This window comes from Vulpes vulpes, chromosome 11 (assembly GCF_048418805.1).
Source record: "Vulpes vulpes isolate BD-2025 chromosome 11, VulVul3, whole genome shotgun sequence".
Classification (NCBI taxonomy): Eukaryota; Metazoa; Chordata; class Mammalia; order Carnivora; family Canidae; genus Vulpes; species Vulpes vulpes.
The window spans coordinates 27,273,774-27,300,830 of record NC_132790.1 but is presented as its reverse complement, the minus strand read 5'-3'; the positions used below and the strand labels follow the sequence as shown (position 1 = coordinate 27,300,830).

The following is a 27,057-nucleotide window of genomic DNA, read 5'->3' as shown; positions in this document are numbered from 1 at the left end:
AATTAGAAAAAGGTAAATCAAAACCATGAGATACTACTTCATACCCACTAAAATAAGTATAATAGATAAACCAACAAATAATCAAAATTAAAAAAAAAATTAAAGAGTTATGTATTTATTCATGAGAGACACACAGAGAGAGAGGCAGAAACACAGACAGAGAAGCAGGAGCCACACAGGGAGCCATATGCAGGACTCGATCCCAGATCCTGGGATCACACCCTAAGCCAAAGGCAGACGCCCAACCACTGAGCCACCAGGCGTTCCCCCGACCAAAAAAAAAATTTTTTTAAGTAATCTCTATGCCCAAGGTGGCCATTGAACTCACAACCCCAAGATCAAGAGTTACATGCTCTACTGACTAAGGTAGCCAAGCATCCCACAATTTTTTAATTAAGAAAAAAAAAGCAAAATAATGTTTACAAGGACGTGGAGAAATTAGAACCCTCCTATAATGCTAATGGGAATGTAAAAAGTTGGCCACTGTAAAAAAAATAAAATAAATAAAAAATAAAAGTTTGGCAATTCCTCAGAAAGTCAAACACAGAATTACCATATGACCCAGTCAAGCCACTCCTAGGTATATACCTAAAAGAAACGAAAATAGGTCCTCAAACAAATACTTGTATATAAACGTTCATACCAACACTAACCACAAGAGCCAAAAGGTAGAAACAACCCAAATAGCCATCAATGGATGAATGACTAAATAAAATGAGATTTATTTCAAGACAATGAGGTATTTTTAGCCATAGAAAATAAAGAATTATTGACACATGCTCACATGGATGCACCTCAAAAACATCAGGCTAAGTGAATGCAGACGGAAACATTTTTTTCCTTTTTTTTTTTTTTTTGATACATCCTTTTCTATTAAAAAATCATCCATACCCACTAACACACAACTAAAAGCAATATATTATAGCAAGAAAAGGAACATTCAAATTAAAGCCAGGATCCTGGGTTTTAATCCAGTCTGCCTGTCACAGAAGTGAGGAAAACAATTTAACTCCTCTAGGCCTCAGTTTCCTTCACTATAAAATGAGATGCACTCCCAGTAATAAAAACAATAATTTAAAAAATGACAGCAATACACATACAATAACATTTATGAGCATTTACAGTAAGCCAGGCAGTGTTCTTTTCCAAGTTAACATTAACAATTTAAATATGATAAGGGTTAACATATTTTTCACACAACCCTGTGAAACAGGGCCTATTATTATCCCCACTTTAAAGGTGAGGAAACTGAGACACAAGAAGGATTAAGTAGAAGAGCCATGCAGTCTGGCTCCACAGCCCATTTTCTTAATGACCACACTATACTTGATCTCTAAGACCTTTCCAGTTCTAAAATTCTGGGTCCATGGACATTTAAGGCAACTTAAGAACATTATTAAACCCTTCTGCTTCAGCCACCACTTAGCAATTAACATTCTTAAAATATGCTAAGAGCCTTGTTCTGAATGACATCTAACTTCACCAGATGTGTGATCCTGAAAGACCTCTGAGGAAGGATTATAATGGAAAGAAATGGCTCATTTGTATCTGGTTATCTGTGTGAGATACTGCCAAGTGCCAAAGAGCCCAGAGGAGATTTACATGTCACTCAAAATTCTTCTAAAGCCAGGCGTAACAATGCTTTTTCAAGGAAGGGAATAGGCACCAGGCTGGGTGAGTGCCTATTAAATTGTTCAAGAAAACAGATGATTAATTTCACATACTCAGTGAGCAGGAGTAATTCCAGGCAGATGATCAGGTGTGTTTCTAGATCAGTGGTCAACAAACTTTCTTGTCAATGGCCAAATAGTAAATATTTCAGGCTTTGCCAACTACATGTCATCTCTGTGACATATTCTTTGTTTTCTGCTTCAAATGCTTCGCAAATGTAAAAACCATTCTTGGCTCATAAGTCATACAAAACCATGTGCTAGACTACAGTTTGCTTACCCCTGTAGTAGACCATTGGACAAGTCACCTTTTGAAGTATGTTACTATACATTTTGAGAGTTTTTAGTGACTATCACAGTCACAACACTGTCCTTAACTTTATTAGAATTATAAGTTATACTGAAATAATCCATTTGACAGGATAATTGATTATGAAGCAACGAGTATTAATCACATACTTATTTATTTCAGTGCTTACCGAATACCTAATACATACAAGGTGTCAAGCAATTGCTACCATCCCTATAAAAGTATATAACCCAGTATACTATGATGTATACAACCCAGTTAAGGTTCTAAGTGAAGTTAAAACTTCAAAGTGCCATAGGAAAAGTTACAAAAGAAATAGCTGCAGGGGTTCTGATGTGGTAAAAATTCCATCTAGAAGGAGCAGGAACATCGAAGGTTTTAGGGGTGGCAGTAATTGAGATGGACTGTGAAGTATTAAAAAGCTGAATGGCAGTGAAGGAAAGTCCTACAGAGTCTGAACTCTTGTAGCCAAAGCATGACAGTGGGAAAACACAAGCTGCATGTTGAGAAAATAAAGCAGTGGTCCAATTTGTTCAGCTTCAATGATGTGGAAGTTACTTGGAACCCCAGAAAGAAAAATAATGGGAAACAGAGCTGAATAAGTAGCTTGGGATGGCCAGAGTAGAGAAAGCCTTGAATGCCATGCTAAAAAGCAGAGATAATCTCCAGGAAATAAGGACTCATGAGAGGTTTTTGAATGTATAGCATAAGATCAGAGGTGCATTTAAGGAAAGCTATTCTGATAATGACAAACATGATGCATTGGAGAAGACAAAATGTCCAAACACCAGTTGGCAGGGTATTCCAAAAATCCACATGTACTAGGGATAATGAGAGATCAAACACTAAAAGAAAGAAATAAAAGCACAAGTAGAGTATCATACGTACCACTGACTGAATTTAGGCCGATGGAAAGAAGGGAAAAAGCAAGTCAGAGATTAGATACATCTAACAGACAATGAGAAGTCACCCTACAAAACCTTTAAGCAAAGGAATAAAAAATGAAAGTATGCCTTAGGAAGATTAATCAGGTGGTGGTGAATAACACAGGGTGGATACAAAGAAACTATAGAGTCCACAAGCCCACTGGAAAACTACTACAGTAATCCAGCCTCAAGGGGGTGCCGGTCTGAGCTTGGATCATGCATGGCAACAGAGATGGAAAAGTAGCCATGGATAGGAGTTATTTCAAAGAACTCAAAAGACTCTAGTGGCCAATTGTATAGAGTAGATAAAAGAAAGAAATCAATCAAATCTAACTACAATACTGGAGCTATAAATAAACGGGGAAATATTTTTTAAAAGATGCGGCAAATTGGAAAGAATAGAAAGCCTGGAGAGAAAAATCAAGAATTCCATTTAAAAGTATAATAATTTGCAAATGACAGATGTCTATGCAAAAATGGTGAGAAACTATTTAAACCTATAGAACTAGAATTTTGAGTAATAAGCCTTACAGATGATGACAACCAGCTAGTGTATCCCATTAGAATGTTTAATGATCTGCTACTACAGAAGCTTCACTTACTCATTCAACAAATATTTATTGTATTACTACTGTATGCCAGGCACAGTGCTAAGCACTAGGAATAAATTAGTAATGAAGACAGACACTGTCCCTGCCCTTACGTAGCTTACAGTCTAGTAAGAAAGAGAGATGAGCAAATGGACAATCAGAATATATCCAGGTAAGGGTCAGTGATGAGGAAAATGAAATCCAAGGTGCCATGGGAGCATATACCCCAGGCCAGATTTAGGGGTACATCATGGAAAGCCTTTCCATAGAAATATAATCTAAGCTATGAGTGGCAATGCTTAGAAATCAGGAACCAGATCATACAGTAAGACTTTATAAGTCAGTAATTACTCTGAAATAATTTAAATAAAAGAGGGACATGACCAGCATTTTCGAAAGATATATCTGGCTACAATGCAAGAAGTATGAAAGTAGATATTTAGCAGATACCATAAATAGTCATTCAAAAAAAGAAGGAGGGATCCAGGCTGATTCCTCTGTTCTGACTTGAGACAGTACATGGATAGCGTACCATTCAATAAACTAAGGAACACAAGAGGAAGAAGTTTTTCAAGAAGGAGAGGGGAACTGAGCTCAGTTTGGGACTTGTAGAGCAAACATGTTTCTGAAACATCCAAGCAATTTGATACTAGACTGGATATATGGAAATACAGAGTGGATGTGTGGACTTGGATTATTTCTGAATGCAAAAATAACGTGTTCAAGAGAAGACAAAGGCCAAGTGGAAGCTTGAGGAAAACAGCTTAAAGACTCCACCAAAAGCTTTCCCTACCAGAACTGACAGTGTTCTAGATGTTATTCGTAAAACTATTAAGTGAGCTTTGCAAATAATCCCTTTTCTACTTACTTAGGTAGAGTAAGAAATTATGATTGGCAAGGGAAAAAAAACAATGGCTCATTCTACTACCTGAGCATATTTTCAGCTTTGCCGTGGTAGTATCATAGCCAATAAGGTTTATCAGAGGTGTAATTATTGCTAATTGAGCATATTTTCAGATGCAATCAGTATCTATCTTAAAATACAGTATTTATTTGTACAACTTGTCTTAAAATGGCTACCTGAAAGATCAACAGCCAGCTTGTGTTTCTATGTGTATAGTCCGTTTGGACCTTAATACACTTTTAATTGCCAGCCAAGTTTAAACTGAAAAAAATTGTGCAAGTATCTCTGTCGAGCACCTTCAAACATCTGGTACCTTCTGCCTCTGAGCTCTGAGGAAGCCAAGAAGCTGAACTTTTAGGAGGAAAGGCAAGACCTCTTCTTAGAAACTTAACCAGAACTGAATATTTATTCCTCTAGACTAGGTCTAAGGTTTGAGAACACAGAACAAGTTCTCTGCCTCAAAATAGTGAGAAGCAATGAGAAATAAGAACAATACTGATAAGGACGCCTGGGTGACTCAGTGGTTGAGTGTCTGCCTTTGGCTCAAGTCATGGTCCCAAGGTCCTGGGATGCAGTCTTGCATCAGGCTCTCCGCAGGGAATCTGCTTCTCCCTCTGCCTATGTCTCTGCCTCTCTCATTGTCTCTTGTGAATGAATGGATAAAATCTTTGGGGGGGAAAAAAAAAAGAAGTACTGTTAAGCAAAGGTATATAGATCGTAAAACTAAAATCAATTCCTTCTTTTAAATTCAATAGGGTAAAGAAATCCTTGTTCATATTTTAAACTACCCTCAAAAAAGCATTACAATCAGAGTCACACAGTGCAAGTATGAAGTGGACTTACATGCCATCAATGCTATTCCATGACAAGAAGACTGAAATATACCTGAAAGTTTATTTTAGAGTAGAGATAGGAATGGTGTGATCCTAGTAGATGGAGTTCACTTGTGGGAAAATATTTACTAAGGAAGTCTATGTTAAATCCTGAGACTCACAAAAGTAAGACACTACTTCAGTAGAAAGGAGCTTATGCCCAGAAGAAGAGAAAAGATGCATACTCAAAATACTATATGTGTGAGAGGAGAAGAGAAGGCTGTAGCGGCATCACACTAATGAACATTAGTGGAGACGGGGAGAAGGGAGATAGGATTCCCAGCTTTGTGGAACAATTTAAACTGAAACTGACTATCAGAGGGAGGAACAAAGGTTAAGCATGCCCTCACCACAAATCCAAAAGAGAATAGTAAAAACAAGTTTTCAAAATTTTAAACTCTCTGAATCCCCTAGTGAGGACAAGTCTGGAGCTCTGTTTCTGTTTACTTTTCAAGAATCCAAAACATCTATACAAAGAACCATGCCTGGCTTTGAATTTTCCAGTATTGAAATTCTGAAAAGCTCAAAAATTGTGCTAAGAAGACAAGATCCTCCAAATTCGTAACAGGAAATGTGGCATTTTCCCAGATTATTTTCTGGCTTCAATGAAGAGAGAGAATGGGGACCACACTGTAGCAGGAGGATTTATAAATATGAATTACAGGATAAGATGATTTTCCAAACATCTGTCAGAAGTTAATTTGATCCAAGAGAAAAGGGGAAAAAAAGAAAAAGGACTCAAGAGAAGCCAAATATAGTGACTAATACGTGGAACTTTTGTAGACTTCAGTGGGTTTATGGCCTCATGGGCATTGCATGCCCACTCTACAAAAATAAATACACAGAGTCTGTACAATAATGCACTTCATATCATTCAGAGCACTTTCCGATGTACCCTCTCAATTAATTCTCACAATGCACATAGTGGTGATTTCTGCTTAAATAAATGCAAATACAGAGACCTAGTACTTTGAACAGGCTATATGAAGCGGGAAGAAACGCACAGATGGCATATAATGTAGTGGTTAAAAGAAAACACCTCTGGGCAAAGGAGACCTAGCTTTAAGTCATGGTTCTGCTACTTCCTAGCTATGTAATCTTGGGTTAGTAGTTTGTTTTCTTCTAGGGTACTTTACCTATAAAATGAAGATAATAACCACCTCATGGAGTTATTACACAAGATTAAATAAAAAACACGCAAGGTAGCTAGTATAGCGTCTGACATGTAGTAGGTACTCAGTAAATGAAAATTGGCAATGGTAGCTTTCAAAAGCTCTCTATCTACCTGGTGTAAGTAACACTGTTACTAGGATATTACACCTGCTCAAATAATTCAGAAACGAAGTTTTATCCGGATTTAAACTAAGCTCAGAAATCTAGATGTTTTATAACAAAGCAGGCAGCTAGAAACAGCCCCTGAAGATTTATTGTCTTTGTTTCTTATATTTTGCAATGAGGGAGTGGTGGTTAGCATAGGGAAAGCTGAATTGACTGTGTGTAGGAATGGCCTATTGTTATGATTTTCCAACTTTTGCTTGATGATGTACTGGAAGACCTGGACAACATTACACCACAATCCCTTTCCTTGTTGTTAAAACATAGGCTACTTGGGACACTTAATCCCTACTTCTGAATGTTCTGCTTGTATATTGTGTGAGACATGCTTTGGAAATAAGTTAGTATACACTAATTTGACTAGCAAGAGGAAATAGCCATCTTTTTAATTTCTCAGTTCTAATAAAGTTAACTAAATGGAAACATCTTAACTGAAATTGAAACTCAGATTTTCTATTTTTCAAAAGTATCATAACTTTAAAAATATAAAATCAGGAATTTTCATTTTTACAGGTTCTTTTTAAAAAAAGAAAAAATGTTTTATTTATTTATTCATGGGAGACACAGAGAGGGGCAGGGGGAGGGGAGGGAGGGCAGAGACATAGGCAGAGGGAGACTCAGGCTCCAAGCAGGAAGCCGGATGTGGAACTCAATCCCGGGATCACTCCCTGAGCCGAAGGCAGCCGCTCAATGGGTGAGCCACCCAGGCATCCCTGTACAGGTTCTCAAAACAGATTCTGAAACTTGCTGTTGTCCCTATATATTTTTTTTATAAATTTATAAAATTTATTGGTGCTCAATTTGCCAACATATAGAATAACACCCAGTGCTCATCCCATCAAGTGCCCCCCCTCAATGCCCGTCACCCCCACCCCCTGCCCACCTCCTCTTCCACCACCCCTACTTCGTTTCCCAGAGTTAGGAGTCTCTCATGTTCTGTCTCCCTTTCTGATATTTCGCACTCATTTTTTCTCCTTTCCCCCTTATTCCCTATATTTTTAATCTAGGCTCAACTATGTACCTGAGATGATCAAGTTATATGACTGTGTTTGTGAAATTAATCACCAAATTGCTATTTCAATCTCCTAAGAATGTCATTTCAAAAAGATTTGATCCTTTTTACTGGATTCTACTCCTGCTTATTTTTACCCCCATTAGAATGAGAAAGCATTGCCATCTACTGGACTTTGGAGATATTGCTGCTATAGCTTTTAGTCTGAGAAAAGAATTCTTAACAATCTAATGCTTTTTACACTTTGTCAATAACATAGTAGTTAGGGTTATTATGACATATGAGTTATGTAAAAATAAAACTCCGGAGGGGTGCCTGGGTGATTCAGTCAATTAAGTGTCTGCCTTCAACTCAGGTCATGATCCAGGGTCCTGGGATCTAGCCCTAATCAGGCTCCCTGCTCAGAAGGGACTCTGCTTCTCCCTCTCTTCTCCCCTCAAGCTGTGCTCTTACTCAACTCTCTCACTCTTTCTCAAATGAATAAATAAATAAAATCTTTAAAAATAAAACCCCAGAAGTTGGGGCTAGGGGTAAAGCAGGATAAGAAAGAGAAATACCATCCCTTCAAGATGTTTATTCTCAATTATTGCTATGATAGTCCCAAATACAGCATGCATTCACATACACTCATTAACAAATTTCTATTGAATACCTACTATAATATATGCTGTGCAAGGTACTATACAAGGGACATAATGTTAAAGAGGTAATCCCTCTTACCATAGGATTTAGAGCCTAATAAGTAGTTTCCATTTATTATTGAACTCTATTCATGTGCCAGGCTTACACAGTACATTATCACTTTTCACCCTCAATTTTTGATGAGGTAGAAATTGTTCTCTTTGTAAGAGGAGAAAGACTCAGAGATGCCTTAATTTGCTCAAGATCTCTCTCATAGGCAATTGCAGAAGTGCCTGGAATTAAACTCACCTCACTCTGACTCCAAAACCTTGTATTCTTAACCACTAGGAGTATATACTCAACCCAGGTAAGTTGTCAGCATCCTCCCAAAAACAAGGGTAGCTGACAAAAGGCAAGCCAGGCAAAAATAGTCTTACATGTCTATATAAAAGGCAAAACTCCTAAACTGAGATCTGAAAGGTTTCCAGCTTACTGATTAAGAAGCTAGCCTCTTACTCCTTATGCTCCCCCAAATATCATTCTAGCAGTTCAATCCACCCAAAAAAATCCCTCCCAGCCACCTAGCCTTATTCACCAAGTTGCATCCACTCCAACTTCAAGCCACAATAGTGTTCCTCTCTGTTCTCCATAGTCTCCAAATGTTAAAAAGAGCACCTCTTCCAAAGATGCTCTTCAGATTATTTAAGGTTCTGTTATAATTCACCTGTGTTACCTGCAAGACCTAAATAACTCACATCAAAAACTACTTTCAAACTAAACCCATCTGTAAACTGGAACTCTTCTGGAATATATACTGTTTTATCTCACCTAAAAAAAAATGTTTGTGAATCCATATTTAATACTTTTGTATCACAAAGTGCTTAGTTTAATAATGGACACATAGTAGTTACTTGATATTTATTAACAGGAAAAAATCATGAATGACTTTTGCAAATACAAACATAAGACTTTCATCATTTATTCAATCTTCTCTTCACCTGCATTGCTACTGAATAGCTGTGAGTTCCCTGTTTATATGCCAAATAAATGCAATCTTACTACATAAAGTAAGAACATATCACTCTCTAATAATGTCAGCAGAGGTGAAACAAAGGATTCAAACCCAAAGCATATTTTAGTGAAAGATTTTCTGTGTTAAGTGGTTTCCAAACACGTTCCTGGTAGAGAGACTAAACACCTTGTCCTATATAATTGAGATTCACTAGGTTCCTAAAAACTCAACAGAAATGAGTAAAACCTTTTCAAGAAGCAGATGAACAAAGAGGCAAAAGTTCTGAGCAAATGAGTACTTTCAGCTTTCAGACCCACAGCGGCTGAAGTCACTTTAAGTAATATGAACAGAGGGATGATTAACAGCAACACAATCACCAGATGTAATAATAACGGTGTTTCTGGTTACAATTAATATAAAACAAGAATGCTTAAGAACTGGTCAACAAAATTCTAGTCAGTATTTATAGTGCTGCTCCAAAGTTTTCTTCCTTATTGCCCCACAAACTTGGCACTTTTTAGCATACACGCATTCTGAAAAAACAATCCTGTTCTCAATCTTGTTACTTTAGCATTTTATAAAAGCTTTTATGAAATATGTCCAACACATACAGGATAGCTTCAATTACTGTCATTACAAATACATCTGGACTTATTTCTACCACTCTACTACATGTTTTTGTTTACTGTTTGTTTTCTTTCCTCCCTCCTATTAGTTGACAAAGTTTTCTACTCTTTACAGTCCCTTTTTTCCCTCTGCTACTTAAAAATATATATTTTCTGGTTTCTAATCTACCCTAGATACCTTTACATTTTTAACATGCATACGTAAACATAATTTTTTCTAACAAATTCTGAATTTGTTTATTGTCCTCCCAAAGAGATCAGTGACCTCAATGAGTCTTAACTTTTTACACACCCTCCCTCACCTCATTACTGATATCTAGAGCAGTGCTTCTCAAACACTCTGTGGCCAAGGACCAGAGGCTGTTCCCTCAATCCACTGTGAAATGGTACTTTTATAAAATACAATAAAAAGCCACAATAATGTCAAATTGCTATAAAAGTTTTAAAACATTTACTCTCGGGATCCCTGGGTGGCGCAGCGGTTTGGCGCCTGCCTTTGGCCCGGGGCGCGATCCTGGAGAGCCGGGATCGAATCCCACGTCAGGCTCCCGGTGCATGGAGCCTGCTTCTCCCTCTGCCTGTCTCTGCCTCTCTCTCTCTCTCTGTGTGACTATCATGAATAAATAAATAAATAAAATCTTTAAAAAATAAATAAATAAATAAATAAATAAATAAATAAATAAATAAATAAATAAAAAATAAAACATTTACTCTCACTTTTTATACTTAGCTCACCACAGACTAGGGACAGTTGTTAGGTTTGCTCTGGTTCACAAACTATACTTTGAGTAACAATGGTCTAGTTTGTTTTTATACCTTAAAACTCAGAACTTATTAAGTTTTTGTTTACATGTTAGTTTGCTGTCAGTAGTTAATTGCATTCATTAACGTTGCAACCAGTTTTATGTGTCTTGCTGTAACTTCCTGTTAATTCTCACATCTTCCCTTTGGGACCACTTCTCTATCTCCACTATTCAGTATAGATAAAGGGGCTATGGGCAGTAAATTCTCAATCTGTGTGTCTTTAAAATTGTCCCTCTTTCACTCTCGCTTTCAACTGAAAGTTTACTAGAAAAAGAACTATACATTTGGGATGCCTGAGTGGCTCAGTGGTTGAGTGTCTGCCTTTGGCTCAGGGCATGATCCCGGGGTCCTGGGATCGAGTGCCACATCGGGCTCCCTACATGGAGCCTGTTTCTTCCTCTCCCTGTGTGTGTCTCTGCCTCTCTCTCTCCGTGTCTCTCATGAATAAATAAATAAAACCTTAAAAAAAAAAGAATTATACATTTAATAGTTAAGAGCACTTTGAGGATGATTTCTCCTGACACTAACTGTTACTGATGCAAAGTCTGCTGTCAGTCTAATTTGTAGGTAATATTTCCATTCCCTGCTCACTTTAAATATTTCTCCTTTTAAAATTTTTTCTTAAAGATCTTTAGTTTCTCTATGATGTCTTTTTTTTTTTTCCAGCCTTCTTCTGTAATAGGGAGAATCCTATCTCAGCTTTGTGCTCATTTCATGTTCATTTCACCCAGAGGAGCACATCTTTCAAGGACTAGGCTTCTGCTTCTGCCTACTTCTTCGTGTTCCATTCCATTTCTGTTCCAGAGAGGTTTATTTTCTTGCTTTTTATTTCTTTGCTTTAGCAAGGTATGTCCCTTTAAATTTCTCTGATTTCACCAATCACTGGGGTTTTTGTTTGTTTGTTTGTTTGTTTGGGGGGGGGGGGTATTGTTTTTTGGCTTCTTTTTTTTTCTTTTAAACCAACCATTCCTTTTGTTTGGCCAGTGGAAGGTCTCAAAGTGCGCACTTACAAGGCTATCTTGACTGGAAACATTCTTTATGGCTTTCTTTAAAAACGAAAACTAATGCTTTTTAAGGTTCAAACTCTATGTCAGATGTTTATCTGAAAGCTGGCACAGTGGTAAGATAAGGCTGGGCTTCTAAATTTATAAAATTCACTAACTGCTAGAATAAAATATACCACTTATTACAATAATATATATTCAACAAACTTTTATTGACCATTTGGTCTTGAAATCCCAGCTCTGCTACTTGGTAGCTCCATAATCTTGAGAAAGTTACTTAACTTCTGTGTGCAGCCTTCCTCTTCTGTAAAGACAATTGTGAGGTTTAAGTGAGGTAAATTATGCAAACCACTTAGAATAGTACCTGTCATTATTATTAGCTCACTGAACATTAGCTGCCATTATTATTATTTATTATTATTATATTCAGGGGGAACACTACGCACTCATGTTTCCATATAGGCAAAAGATGTCCCACTCCATTTCCCATGTCCTAAAAAGAACATTTCCAGCTTCTCTATGTCCTTCACTCATTCCTCTCCAGGATAGGCAGAGAGGACTTATCTGACTGCTGAGGTTGGGAGATGAAACGAAGTATGATGGCATCAGTTCTTTCCAGGTTCCCTTCCGGTCAGAATAGCCTGCCTACAGCGCACATAAATTCTGCTTTTGGCTTGAAGGATTAGACTTTGTCCCAGTAAAGGGAAGATCCCAGTTTTGCTTATTTTCTTGTTTTCTGAGGGGAAGTTTCAATTTGGGAGGAAATATATACCAGCTTTCTTAGTTGTAGAATTTAAGCCATGTTTACCAATTAATTTATTAATAATAAAGCCAATATTCTGATTTCCATTTATATATCACCTGTCTTATTTCTAAACTTGTTCCAAACTCAGGGGGAAGAAGAAAAGGGTATTAGTCATTGGCTATCCAAAAGCTCAATTACTGGGACATCTGGGTGGCTCAGTGATTGAGCATCTGCCATTAGCTCAGGGTGTGATCCCAGAGTCCTAGGATTGAGTTCTGCATCGGGCTCCCTACAGGGAACCTGCTTCTCCCTCTCCCTGTGTCTTTGCCTCTCCCTGTGTCTCTTATGAATAAATAAAATCTTTAAAAAATAAAAATAAACAAATAACAAAACCTCAATTACTAACAGTATTAGTACTGACTGTGCAATCTTTTTTTTTTTAAGATTTTATTTATTTATTCATGAGAGACACAGGGTGGGGGGAAGGGGTAGAGACACAGACAGAGGGAGAATCAGGCTCCATGCAGGGAGCCCGACATGGGACTTGATCCCAGGTCCCCAGGATCAGGCCGAAGGCCGAAGGCGGTGCTAAACCACTGAGCCACCCAGGCTGCCCAAGACTATGCAATCTCTTAAGGAGATTAAATAGAGTAACACATATAAACCTCTTCTTTTTTTTTTTAAAGATTTTATTTATTCATGAGAGACACAGAGAGAGAGGGGCAGAGTCACAGGCAGAGGAAGAAGCAGGCTTCCTGCAAGGAGCCCGATGCAGTACTTGATCCCGGATCTCGGGATCACACCTTGAGCTGAAGGCAGATGCTCAACTGCTGAGCCACCCAGGCGTCCCCAAATATAAAGCTCTTAAAAGTGTTTGAGACACAGTAACATTCAATAAATATTTGCTTTAATATTATGTACCCGATATTGTGCTAGATGGTGAGCTAGTCACCAGTTGCAAGAGGAACTTAATCCCTCAGCAGAGTCTCGGATTGTTAACCCTATAACTGGGGCACTGCAACAAAAAGAGTAGCAATCCCACAATTCTCTCATTAAATCAAGCATCTTTACTAAGCAAATACAATGTCTCAAGAACTGTGAGAGGTACTGGGAATTCAAAATTACATATACAAATCTGTCCTTAAGATGCTTACAGGTTAGAGGATCTATCCAACAAAGGAAGAAAGAGTTATAAAGTAGTAGTTCTTATGTCAAAGGTATACACAGTGTTGACAAACTTTAGGAACTCAAAATATAAGGGCTTCAAATAAATTTTTAAAAGCTACTCAGAAGTTTGAACTCAATTTGATGAAGTCCCCCAGAATACCTTCAATTTTGCCAAATCCAATGGGCAATTTTCAGTCTTCATCTTATTTGACCACTCCCTCCCCTTAAAAGCCAAAAACCAACCCCCCAAAAAAACCTCTTTTTCTTCGGCCTCTGAGATCCTATGAGATTCCCCACTCTTTTCCTTATACATCTCTCATCACTTTTTCTCAGGCAACTTTTCCAAAGCCTCCTCCTTTATTTAGCCCTTAACAGCTGGAGGTCCTCAAGGCATAGTTATCAAACCCCCCTTTTTTTCTCACTGTCCAGCTTATCCCTAGTCTGAACTTATCATTTCAGTGACTATGTGCCATTGCCCCCCTCCTCCACATTTATAACTCTAATTCCTCTGAACTCCATCTGCACGTGGATATCTTGAAGGCATCTCAAAATCCATCTGATCAAATCTCAGCTCTCAATCTGCCTCCACCAAACCTGGTCTTCCCTCAGTGTCCTTAGTTCTCCCAGTGCCTGGAACACTTATCCATCCCATTATTTTACCCAAGCCAGGAACCCAAAAGTCATCCTCAACACCTTTTTCCTTATACCCTAAATTCAAAGCATAGCAGGTTCTAAAGATTTTTACCTCCTAAAATTTTCCTAATCCATCTTCTCTCTATTCTGCTGTAACACTGTTCCAAAGTATTTCAAAGTATCCAGATGGCATCTCTTACCTGATATACTACACAATCCTCCTTTCTGTCTTTCCACATGTATTCTTACTTCTTCTACAGTCTTTACCACAGAGCGAAATTGTTAAAACACAAATCAAATTATATCTCTGCCATGCTAAAAAATCCTTCAACACAATTCACTGCTCTTAGGATAAAATCCTTTAAAAGATTCTATATGATGTGGCCCCTGCCTTCCTGTCCAGCCTCATCTGATATCACTCCTCCTTATCACTCTGACCTTCCTTTAATCCCTAAAACCCACCAAGTGCCCTTCCACTTCATGGCCTTCGAACATGCCAACCTCCTCTGCTGGAAGGCTCTCTCCATTCAGCCCCCACTCTCTGTACCTGGTTCATTTCCACTTATCCTTGGATTGTAGTCTTAAAAGCCTAGTTCTCCAAAAGGTCTTTCTTGAATCCCTAGAGTGTAAGTAAGGCCCTTATTGCATGCTTTTATAGCACTTTTTGCATGCTTTTATAGCACATGTTAGGTTACTTTACCAGTGTTTGTCTCCTCCACGCACTCCTGCTGGAAAATATCCATTTGCTTACCAAAATACCTTTAGTACTTACAGAGAGGGCACAATAGCTGACATACGGCAGGTACTCAATAAATAGCTGCTTAATGAATGGAGCATTCCAGCAACAGAATTTCACACAATGAAGAATTATGAAACAATGTGGTCACTAAGAGCAAGTAGTGTAGAAAACTCACCTCACTGGTTTGTGGCTGGTATTAAGTGGGATAAAGAACATAAATCACCTGGCACAGTAACACAGATAGTAGGTACTTAGTAAATATGAATTACCTTCTCTTTCTTTTCTCTAACTGCTTTTAGATATAGAGACAGCACAGACTATAATAACATTGTACTCAAAGTTTCTTAAATTTACTGAAAGTGTAAAAGGTATCCGAAACATTTAATAAAATTGTATTGTACTTAATCAAAATTCACCATTCTGTTCTAATCTTCCAAAGAATTACACAGAATAAGAGCAAACAGCCCTCACAGGTAAATTAATCATCTGAATTTAGAAAAGATAAACTGGGGTGGTTACAAAATAAATATCCACTTTAAAAAGCATTCATTCACTCACCTTAAGCGACATTAAACAAACTTAGAATGATACTTAAAAGAAGATTCTATTTACACATAGCTTTTTTACATACTATATGTCAAAGCACAGCTACACTAAACAAAATTCACAGCACTAGGAAAATCCTCTTACCTTATGTTCAAACGGAGCACCATAGTAGCCATCATTCAACCCAAAAATTATTTCATTTTGGTTGCGGGCATGAATCTAAGAAAGAAGAAAAACACACTATCAGTTCTTCTCATTCCAATTAAGTTTTAATATGATTAGAGCATGACACAAGACCTACTTCAATGCTGAGAAATAGGCTGACTAATCTAACAAGCCAGCTAAAAACATATCATTTGTCTTAAGACCAGGTAATCAAATGAGAGCTTCCTGCTTTAGTCAAAGGGCTCACAAAATCATCACATGAGATTACAGGCATGATCATTCACATATATTTTCTATAAATACTTCTTGAGATTGCTATGGAAAGGCTACTTCTGAAATACAAATGATTCAAATGTATAGTATAGACATACTATACATTCTGTGATCTCAAAGAAAACACAATCCACTTAGTCTGTAAAAGTCCTTAAAAAACCATGAAGTACTAGAAAAAAACATAAAAGATTAATATTATTTTCTATTTTCAAAAGGCAGTTTAAAGATAGTATCTAAATTGCATCATTACTCTGGACTCTAGTTTCCTCAATTAAAATTAATGAATCAGTTTATGCTCTGTGATACCATACTTCTGTGCCTAACCCCAATTCCCCTGGCTAAATCCAACATATCCAAATTTCACTCAAGATTATCAATCAATTTAACCTGATATCTGCAAAACATTCCATTCAATGACGATAGAATACACATCACATGTACAGGAAACATTCACCAAAAAGAGATTCTATATTCTAGGCCATAAAATAAATCTCAAAAAAAGCTTAAATGATTGAAATCAAACAAACTATTTTCTCTAAACTCAAAAGAGTTCAATCAGAAATCAACAACAGAAGGATACCTGGAAAATCCACATGTTTGAAAATTAAACACTATATCTCTCAATAACCCCTGGGTTACGAAGAAATAAAAGGGAAATTAGAAAATATTTTGAATTGAATGAAAATGAATATACAACACCAAAGTTTGTGAGTCACAGTTAAAGGAAGGCTTAGGGGAAAATTTAGTAAATGCTTACTTTAGAAAAGAGAATTCTCCAAATAGTAATGCAAAATCCTACCTTAAACTAGTAAAGAGGAACAAAGTAAACCCAAAGCAAGCAAAAGAAAGAAAATTATAAGGATAAAATCAGAAATCAGTGAGACTGAAAACAAAACAATAAACGAAACCAAAAACTATTTCTTTGAAAACCTACAAAAATGGATAAATCTCTAGGCAGAGTGATCAAGAGAAGAAAGAGATGTGACAGAAATTACCAATAGCAAGAATGATAGAGTAAAGGATCATTATGTAGCCTATATACATTACAAGGATATAAAGTATAGTAATACTGTGGAAACTTTTATGCTTATAAATTTGAAATCTTAGGTGAAACTAACAAATTCTTTGGAAGAAAAACTATCAAAGCTCACATAAGAAGATAGATAATCTAAATATAGCCCCATATCTAATAAAGTAACAAGTCAGGCTTTTAAACTTTCCCACAGGGAAATCTTAACACCCACATGGCTTCACTGAAGAATTCTGTCAAACATTTGTGGAATAATAGCAATTTTACACAAATTCCTCCAGAAAACAGAAGAGTAAAGGCTTCCCAATCCATTTTACAAGACCAGCATTACTCTCATACTAAATTGGACAAGGATGGCTCAGCGGTTCAGCAGCTGCCCTTGGCTCAGGGTGCGATCCCAGGGTCCTGGGACTGAGTCCTGAGTCCCACATCAGGCTCCCCATACAGAGCCTGCTTCTCCCTATGCCTGTGTCTCTGCCTCTCTCTCTCTCTCTCTCATGAATAAATAAATAAAGCCTTTTTAAAAAAATAAATAAATTGGACAAGGACAATACAAGAGAAGTACAAACCAGTATCTCCCATGGATATAGATGAAGGAAATCTTAATAAAATACTCACAAATGTATTTCCATATGAAAGGAAATTTCCTCAACCTGATAAAGTGTCTACAAAATTTATAGCTAATATTATACTTAATAATGAAAGACTGAATAGTTTTACACAGCATCAGTAAAAAAAACCAAGGTTGCCCAATCTACTCATTTCTATTCAACATTGTACTGAGGTCTTCACCAATGAAACGACAAGAAAAAAAGACATATTCATTAGGAAGAAATTAAACCATCTATTCAGAGACATGATTCCCTACATAGCAATTTACAAGAGGAGTCTACCAAAAAACTACTAGCTCTAATAAATGAGTTTAACAAAGTCACAGAATACACGTTCAATACAGAGATGTTTCTATATACTAGCTACAATTGGAAATAGAAATATTTTTAAATAGCATTTAAACTAGCATAAAAAAACATAGAATCCACAAGTCCAAATCTAACAAAATATGTGCAAGATCTGTATAGTGAAAAGTACCAAATGCTGATGAGTGAAATCAAAGATTTTCACAAATGGAGAAATATATCATGTCCACAGACTGAAACATCTGATACTAGTAAGATGTCAATTCTCCCCAAAGTTTCTTAGATTTTTGTAGGATTCACAAATTAATTAATTCTAGAATGTATATTTAAAGGCAAGAGATCTAGAATAGCCAGAACAATTCTGAAAACAAGATCAAAATTGAAGGATTGACATTATCTGAATTCATGAGGTGTAAAACTACAGTATTCAAGACAATGTGGTATTGGAATAAAGACAGACCTGTCGATCAATGAAATAGAATAGAGTCCAGAAACAGACTCCCACAAATTACTTTTTAAAAACTGATTTACAACAAAGATAACAAGGTAATTCAATGGAGAAATAACAGCTCTAACAACAGAGTGCAGGGACAAATGTTAACCAATCTGCAAAACAATGTGCCTTATACCTTAAATAAAAGTTAATCCAAAATTATCATAGACATAAACATAAAACCTAATACTATAAAACTCCACGAGGAAAAAATCCCATGGAAAAAAATCTTTGTGACCTAGGATTAGGCAAAGATGTCTTTGATAAGACACAAAGAGCATGAAACATAAAAGAAAAAACAATTTAGTGGACTTTATCAGCACTGATAAACTTCGATCATTTAAATGACACTTAAACAAAAGGACAAGCCACAGACTGGCAGAAAATACTCAGAAAATAACTATCTTATAAAGAACTGACTCCTATCTAGAATACATACAGAAATTTTACAACCCAATAATGAGAATTCAAACAGCCAAATAAAAAGTAGGCAAAAGATCTAAATAAACATTTCACCAAAAAAGGGGTGAGAGAAAGAATGATGACAAATAAACATTTTTTGTATTGCTCAACATGACTTAATCACTAGAGAAGTTCAAATTAAAATCACAAGATTCTATATACCCATAATGAAACAGCAGAAAGAGAAACTAAGAAAACCATTTCATTTACACCCAAAATAATAAGATACCTAGGAAACAATCTAACTAAAGAGGTGAAGAACCTGTATTCTGAAAACTATAAAACACTATTAAGGGGCACCTGGGTGGCTCAGTGGTTGAGCATCTGCCTTTGGCTCAGGTTGTGATCCCGGGGTCCTGGGATCAAGTGCCACATCAGGCTCCCCTGTGGAGAGCCTGCTTCTCCCTCTACCTATGTCTCTGCCTCTCTCTGTGTGTCTCTCATGAATAAAAAATAAAATCTTTAAAAAAGAAAACTGATGAAAGAAATTGAAGACACAAAGAAATGGAAAGACATTCCAAATTCCACGCTCATGGATTGGAAGAACAAATGTTGTTAAAACGTCTATACTATTCAAAGCAATCTACATTTTTTTTTAAGATTTTATTTATTTATTCATGAGAGACACAGAGAGAAAGAGAGAGAGTGACAGAGGCAGACCCACAGGGAGAAGAAGGCTCCATGCAGGGAGTCTGACGTGGGACTCGATCCCAGGACTCCACGATCACGCCCTGGGCTGAAGGCAGGCGCTAAACCACTGAGCCACCCAGGGATCCCCATAATCTACATTTTTAATGCAATCCCTGTCAAAATACCAAAAGTATTTTTAACAGAAAACCTAAAATTTGTATGGAACCACAAAAGACTGAATAGCTAAAGCAATTCAAGCAAGCTTTTCAGGAAAAGAAAAGCAAATCTGGAAGCATCATAATCCTGGACTTTACATTATATTACAAAGCCGTATATTTAAAACAGTATAGTACTGGCACAAAAAAAGACACATAGATCAATGGAACAGAATAGAATATCTAGAAATAAACCCACAATTATATGGTCAATTAATCTTCAACAAAGCAGGAAAGAACATTCAATGGGGAAAAGACAGTATCTTCAGCAAATGGTATAAGGAAAACTGGACAGGAACATGCAAAAGAATGAAATTGGACTTTCTTATATCATACATAAAAATAAATTCAAAATGGATTAAAGACCTAAATTTGAGACCTGAAACCATAAAAATCCTAGAAAAGAGTACAGGCAGTAATTTCTCTGATATTGGCTCTAACAACTTTTCTTTAGATAGATCCCCTGAGACAAGGAAAACAAAAACAAAAATAAACTATTGGGACTATATCAAAATAAAAAGTTTCTGCACAGCAAAAAAAAAAAACAAAAAAAAAAAACAATAAAAGTAAAAGGCAACCTATAAAATGGGAGAAGATATTTACAAACGACATATCCAATAAAGGATTAGTATCCAAAATATATAAAGAATTTATAAAACTCAATACCCAAAAAGCAAATAATCCAATTAAAAAATGGACAGAAGACATGAATAGACATTTCTCCAAAGACATACAAATGGCCAACAGTTACAAGAAAAGATGCTCATCATCACTTACCATCAGGGAAATATAAACAAAAACTACAATGAGATATCACCTCATACTTGTTCAGAATGGCTAAAATCAACAACACAAGAAATAACAGGTGTTGGCAAGGACGTGGAGAAAAAAGAACACTTGCGCACTGTAGGTGGGATGCAAACTAGTGTAGCCACTGTGGAAAACAGTATAGAGTTTCATCAAAAGGTTAAAAATAGAACTACCCTGTGATCTAGGAATTGCACTATCAAATATTTACCCAAATAATACAAAAACACTAATTCAAAAGGATATATGCATCCCTGTGCTTAGAGCAGATTTATTTACAATGATCAAGATATGGAAGCAGCTAAAGTGTCCATTGACTGATAAATGGATAAAGAAGATGTGATATACATATATATCAGCTGTAAAAAAAAAAAAAAAAAGAATGAAATCTTGCCACTTGCAATGATAGGGATGGAGCTAGAAAATATAATGCTAAGTGAAATAAATCAATGAGAAAAAGACAAATACCATATGATTTCACTCATTTGGAGAATTTAAGAAATGAAACAAACGAGCAAAGCAGGGGAAAGAAAGAGACAAACCAAGAAACAGACTCTTAGCTATAGAGAAAAAAATTGGTGGTTACCAGAGGAAAGTGGGGGATGGGTGAAATAGGTGATGAGGATTAAGGAGTGCACTTGTCATGATGAACACTGAGTAATTAAAACTAAAACTTAAAAAAAAAATCACAGTAAGATACTACTTCAAATCCATTGGAATGGCTAAAACCAATGGAAAACAATTTGGGAGCTTCTTATAAATTTCAACATACACTTTCCATTAGACCCAGAAATTCCACTTCTATGTATTTACTCAAAGGAAGTGACAACAAATGTCAAAATAAAGACTTATATTTAAATATTCACAGCAGCATTATTCATTGTGATGGTTACTAGACTTAATATATTTGTCAAACCCACTGAAGTGCATACCTTAAAAGGGTGCATTTCACTGTATATACATTACACCTCAACAAACCTGACTTACAAAAAAAAAATTCATTCAAAAGTCAGCCCTCCCTGACTCTATCCACGCTTGTCTAAATAATTCTTCCATACACTCATCCAAATTATATTACAAAGCTATAGTAATCAAAACAGGATGGTACTATGCAGGTATTCATCAATCATCAGTTTACCAAGTCTAAGGATCTTGTCTTACCCATCTCTGGATCCTTAACAGTAAGAATAATGCCTGGTAGAAAGTAAATGATCTATCACTGAACCTAAGTAATTCTGGCTATTTTCCTGATACATCTTAGTCTTGCTTTCCTCTGAAAATTTGTAATTCTATTTTATCTGATTTTCCAGTAGTATGTTACTTGTTATACCTATTTCGTAGGTAAGTTTTGACTTTCTATAATGATATTAAGTTTCTAATAGGCTTAAAAAACAAGTTTTCTATTTCTTTTGTTCTCCATTATACCGACATAACCAGCTTTATAAGAAGACACCCGAAAGCTGACTCTCTCAAGTTAGGACAGGTTCAACATAAACACAGGTGAGTATTCCAAGAAGATCACTACCTAAGGAATATATGAGTTGAAAAGCATGAAGGCCACCTTCTTTGGCTCAAAACTCCCTTACCAGACTATACAGTCAATACAACTCTAACATTAAGAAGCATCATCCTCCATGAAATGTAGGTACTTTCAGAAGAAAGACAAGTGGGCAGCCCGGGTGGCTCAGCGGTTTAGCACTGCCTTCAGCCCAGGGCCTGATCCTGGAGACCCGGGATCGAGTCCCGCATTGGGTTCCCCGCATGGAGCCTGCTTCTCCCTCTCCCTCTGCCTGTGTCTCTGCCTCTCTCCCTTCTCTGTGTATTCTCATGAATAAATAAATAAAATCTTAAAAAAAAAAAAGAAGAAGAAAGACAAGTGCTCAATACCATCGTCTATCCACAGCCAACTATGGTATGTGGGAAGAGAGAGTATACACCTCACTGCAAGGTTCCAATTGGCCAGTAAAAGGCAACAAGTATCTCATACTGAAAGAGAGGAGAAAGGCCCTAAGCCAAAAGTCATTATTTTATAAATCTTCACTGAGGCCAGTCCTAAAACAGAGGGAAAAATATAAAAACAAAAAAGATTAGAGTGGTTAGAATTTAGTTATAGAAAATATCTATTATATGCATTCTTCTGGTCACTATAGGAGGACACAAAATAAAGTATATGGTAAGCAAAATGAGAATAGAGGGGTTTTTTAATGTGAAAGAAAAATATGTAGAATTAAATAGTTTCTTTAAAAGAAAGCAAAAAAAACCAAAAAGGCAAAATAAATATGAATGAATGAATGAATGAATGAATGAATGAATGAAAGAAAGAAAGAAAGAAAGAAAGGGAACCTGAGTGGCTCAGTTGGTTAAGCGTCCAACTGCTGATTTCAGCTCAGGTAATTCCAGGGTCATGAAATTAAGCTTCAGGCTCTGCACTTAAGATTCTCTCTCTCTCTCTCAATCTCTCTCTTTCCCCCCAGGTCCCTCCCACCCCTACCACCATTCACATGAACACATATACTCTAAATAAATAAACAAATGAATGAATGAATGAATGAATGAATGAATGAATGAATAAATAAATAAATAAACAAACAAACAAACCAGAAAGTCTATATTGAGTAAATATTAAGAAACATCAAGGATATTTATAGATATGACTAATATTTTGGAGTTACCATTAACAGTAGTCCCACAGGTTTCACAAATAGACAAAGCATCATTCCAAGATTGTTGGGTGGTTACCAAGAACTACATGTTATGTATCAGTGTGGTACAGCACAAAGAATGAATTTGTAAGTCAGCCAGGCCTGGATTTAAAACCTAGCTCCAGGGGCGCTGGCTGGATCAGTCAATTAAGCATCTGTCTTTGGCTCAGATCATGATCAAAGGGTCCTGGGATCAAGCCTGCATTGGGATCCCTGCTCAGCTGAGAACCTGCTTCTCCCTCTCCCTCTGCCCCTCCCCCGGCTCATGCTCTTTCTCGCTTTCACACACACACTCTCTCTCTCTCAAATAAATAAAATCTCTTTTAGTAAAAAAATAACTCCTAACTCTACCTACCAGTGTGATCTGAATTTTCCCATCTGGAAAATAAGGGCACTAATACCAACCTTCACAAGGCTGGTATAAATATTAAGTGTAATAACCTACGTCAGAGGATGGTAAGAAGGTTTCATATCATAAGCAATCCTGATATATTGCTAGCTGCATCCCAGAACACTGTGTCCAAAGGGATTACGGAGCTACTTATCAGCTCAGCTAGAAGAGTCTTATGATCCAATAACTACCTCACTCATAGGGGCTTAGGAGTGCTATACAAGCCAGGGATTTGTCAGCCCTGTGCTCAATAAACAGTAGCTCTCCTTCTTCCCAAAATAATCCAACTCTACCGGTCATAAAAGTATGTTCTATATTTGCAACTTAATTTTTAGATTCTATGAGGGAATAACCAATAAAACAGAAGAAGTACAATGAAATGGGAAAGCATATTCTTTCCTGAAAAAAAAAATCTTCTTAAATTAGAGGCTTAGGGTGCTTCTTCGTAAGTTTCTTCTATTAAAAATTATTTTTTAAACTTGGCAATGACTCAAAGTTTCTACAATTAAATAAATAATCATAAAAGTTCTCTATAATCGGAAATGTAGAATCTGAAGAATCTACAGAAAGGTTAGGTTTAGAGAAGACAAATACTCAAAACTATAGTCTAAAAATTACCTGCTGACCCAAATATTTCAGCCCATCCAAACAGACTTTCCATTCAATCAAAAGCTGGTAAATGTCCTCCTTTCCACCCCATATCTTCACCACGAAACAAGACACAGATGTATCAAGACGGTCCGGGATTATTCCAAAATCGAGACTCCGCCACGTTGGATTCTGTTGATGGAAAGGAAAGCATGAAGACTCTAATTTGTTTACAGGTATTTCAATTAAGTTATAAATCATTTTGTTTTTGAAAACCAAAAGACCTCAAAAATATATCAAATTGGAAACTTAAATGAACCAAGAAGACATCTAATTAACACAACAGGGGTGATAATGGTACCTCAGAGATAATTGCAAGTTTGGTCCCAGACCACAACAATAAAGCAAGTATCACAGGAAAGCAAGTCAAACGAATCTTTTGGTTTCTCAGTGTATATAAAAGTTATGTTTATACTATATCACAGTCTATTATGTGTGTAATAACATTATACCTAAAAATATACAATGTACATACCTTAATTAAAAAATACTTTATTGCTTAAAAATGTAACCATCAAAAAAAAATTTTTTTTAATTTAAAAAAAGGACCCAACATCTGAGTTTTCTGCAAGTCATAATCTCTGCTGGTGGAGGGTCTTGCCTCAGTGTTGATGGCTACTGACTCATCAGGGTGGTGGTTGCTGAAGGATGGGGTAGCTGTGGCAATATCTTAAAATAAGACCACAAAGTTTGCTGCATTGACTGACTCTTCCTTCATGAACAATTTCTCTGGCACACAATGCTGTTTGGTAGCATTTTACCCCCTGTAAAATGTTTTTCAAAAATACAATCAATCCTCTCAAACCTACCACTGCTTTATCAACTAAGTTTATGTAATATTCTAAGTCCTTTGTTGTCATTTCAACCATCTTCATAGCAGCTTCACCAACAGTAGATGCCTTCTCAAGAAACCACTTTCTTTGCTCAACCATAAGAAGTAACTGCTCATCTACTCAAGTCTGATCATGAAATGCATCAATTCAGTCACATCTTCAGACTCCACTTCTCATGCTAGTTTTCTTGTTATTTCCACCACATCTGCAGTTATTGCCTCCACTCCAGTCTTGAATCCCTCACAATCATCTATTAGGTTTGGAATCAGCTTCTTCCAAACTTCTGTTAATATTATTTTGACCTCTTCCCATGAATCACAAATGGTCTTAATGGTATCTAGAATAGTGAATCCTTTCTGGAAGGTTTTCGATGGACTTTGCCCAGATCAAGCAGAGGAATCACTATCTATAGAAGCTATAGCCTTACAAATTATATTTCTTAAATAGTAAAAACTAGAAAGTTGAAATGACTCCTTATTCCATATGGGCTACAGAATGGATGTTGTGTTAGCAGCTACAAAAACAACACTAATTTCCTTGTACATCTCAATCAGAATTCTTGGTTGGCCAGGTGCATTGTCAATGAGAACTAATATCTTGAAAGGGATCTTCTTCTGAGATCTCAACAGTGGGCTTAAAATATTTATGAAATCGAGATCCCTGGGTGGCGCAGTGGTTTAGCGCCTGCCTTTGGCCCAGGGCGCGATCCTGGAGACCCGGGATCGAATCCCACATCGGGCTCCCAGTGCATGGAGCCTGCTTCTCCCTCTGCCTATGTCTCTGCCTCTCTCTCTCTCTGTGTGTGTGTGTGTTTGACTATCATAAATAAATTTTAAAAAAAATTTAAAAATATTTATGAAAGCATATGGTAAACAGATGTGCTATCATTCAGGCTTTCTTGTTCCCATTTTAAAGCAAAGGCAGAGTACATTTAGCATAACTTTTAAGGACCCCAGGATTTTCAAAATGGTAAATGACATCGGCTTCAGCTTGAAGTCACCAACAGCATTAGCCCCTAACAAGAAAGTCAGCCTGTCCTTTTGAAGCTTTGAAGCCAGGCACTGATTTCTCTAGCTGTGACAGTCCTAGATGGCACCTTTTTCCAATAAGAAGACTGTTTCATCTGCACTGAAAATCTATTGTTTAGTGTAGCCACCTTCATTAATTATCTTCACCAGTCTTCTAGATGATTTGCTGCACATTCTACATCAGCCCTCACTGCTTCACCGTGCACTTCTATGTTATGGACGTGGCTTCTTTCCTTAAACCTCATGAACCAACCTCTGCTAGCTTCACACTTTTCCTCTGCAGCTTCCTCAGGTCTCCCAGCCTTCATGTAAATGAAGAGAGCTAGGGCCTTGCTCTGGATTATACTTAGATTTAAAGGAATGTTGTAGGTGATCTGATCTTATATCTAGACCTCTCAAACTTTCTCCACATCAGCAATAAGGCTGTTTCACTTGATCACTGGGTGTTCACTGAAGTAGCACTTTCAATTTCCTTCAAGAACTTTTCCTCTAAACTGAGGGGGTATTATGCTGAGTGAAGTCAGTCAATCGGAAAAGGACATTCATTATATGGTTACACTCATACAAGGAATATAAGAAATAGTGAAAGGGATTATAAGGGAAAGGACGGGAACTGAGTGGGAAAAATCAGAGAGGGTGACAAAACATGAGAGACTCTTAACTCTGGGAAACACACAAAGGGTTTTGGAAGGGGAGGCGGGCAGGAGGGATGGGATAACTGAGTGACAGACACTGAGAAGGGCACTTGATGGGATGAACACTGGGTGTTATACTATATGTTGGAAAATCCAACTTCAATAAAAAAATGAAAAAAAAGAAAATTCAGATATAAATGTTGAGGATATATTAAAAATTATTATAAAGTTAATTTAGTGCCTCCCCAAGAAAAACCTTTTCCTGTACATTCACAACTTGGCTAACAGTTTGGTGCAAGAGGCCTAGCTTTC

General features: G+C 36.8%; 1 protein-coding gene across 3 annotated transcripts in view; it reads right to left on the bottom strand.

Moving 5' to 3' along the window:
• The window catches only part of UVRAG (UV radiation resistance associated), a 318,383-nt gene that overhangs the window by 239,579 nt on the left and 51,747 nt on the right, over positions 1-27,057 (bottom strand). For 2 of the 3 annotated variants that reach the window (XR_011995135.1, XM_026010452.2), the window contains exons 4-5: positions 24,220-24,381; positions 15,661-15,735 (exon numbers count right to left, since the gene is read on the bottom strand). Coding sequence is in view for 2 of the 3 variants with exons in the window: in XM_026010452.2 (XP_025866237.2) it covers positions 15,661-15,735; positions 24,220-24,381 (237 nt within the window). In the remaining variant the exon portion in view is untranslated. The remainder of the gene's footprint in view (positions 1-15,660; positions 15,736-24,219; positions 24,382-27,057) is intronic. The other variant, XM_072725950.1, reaches the window with a different exon arrangement.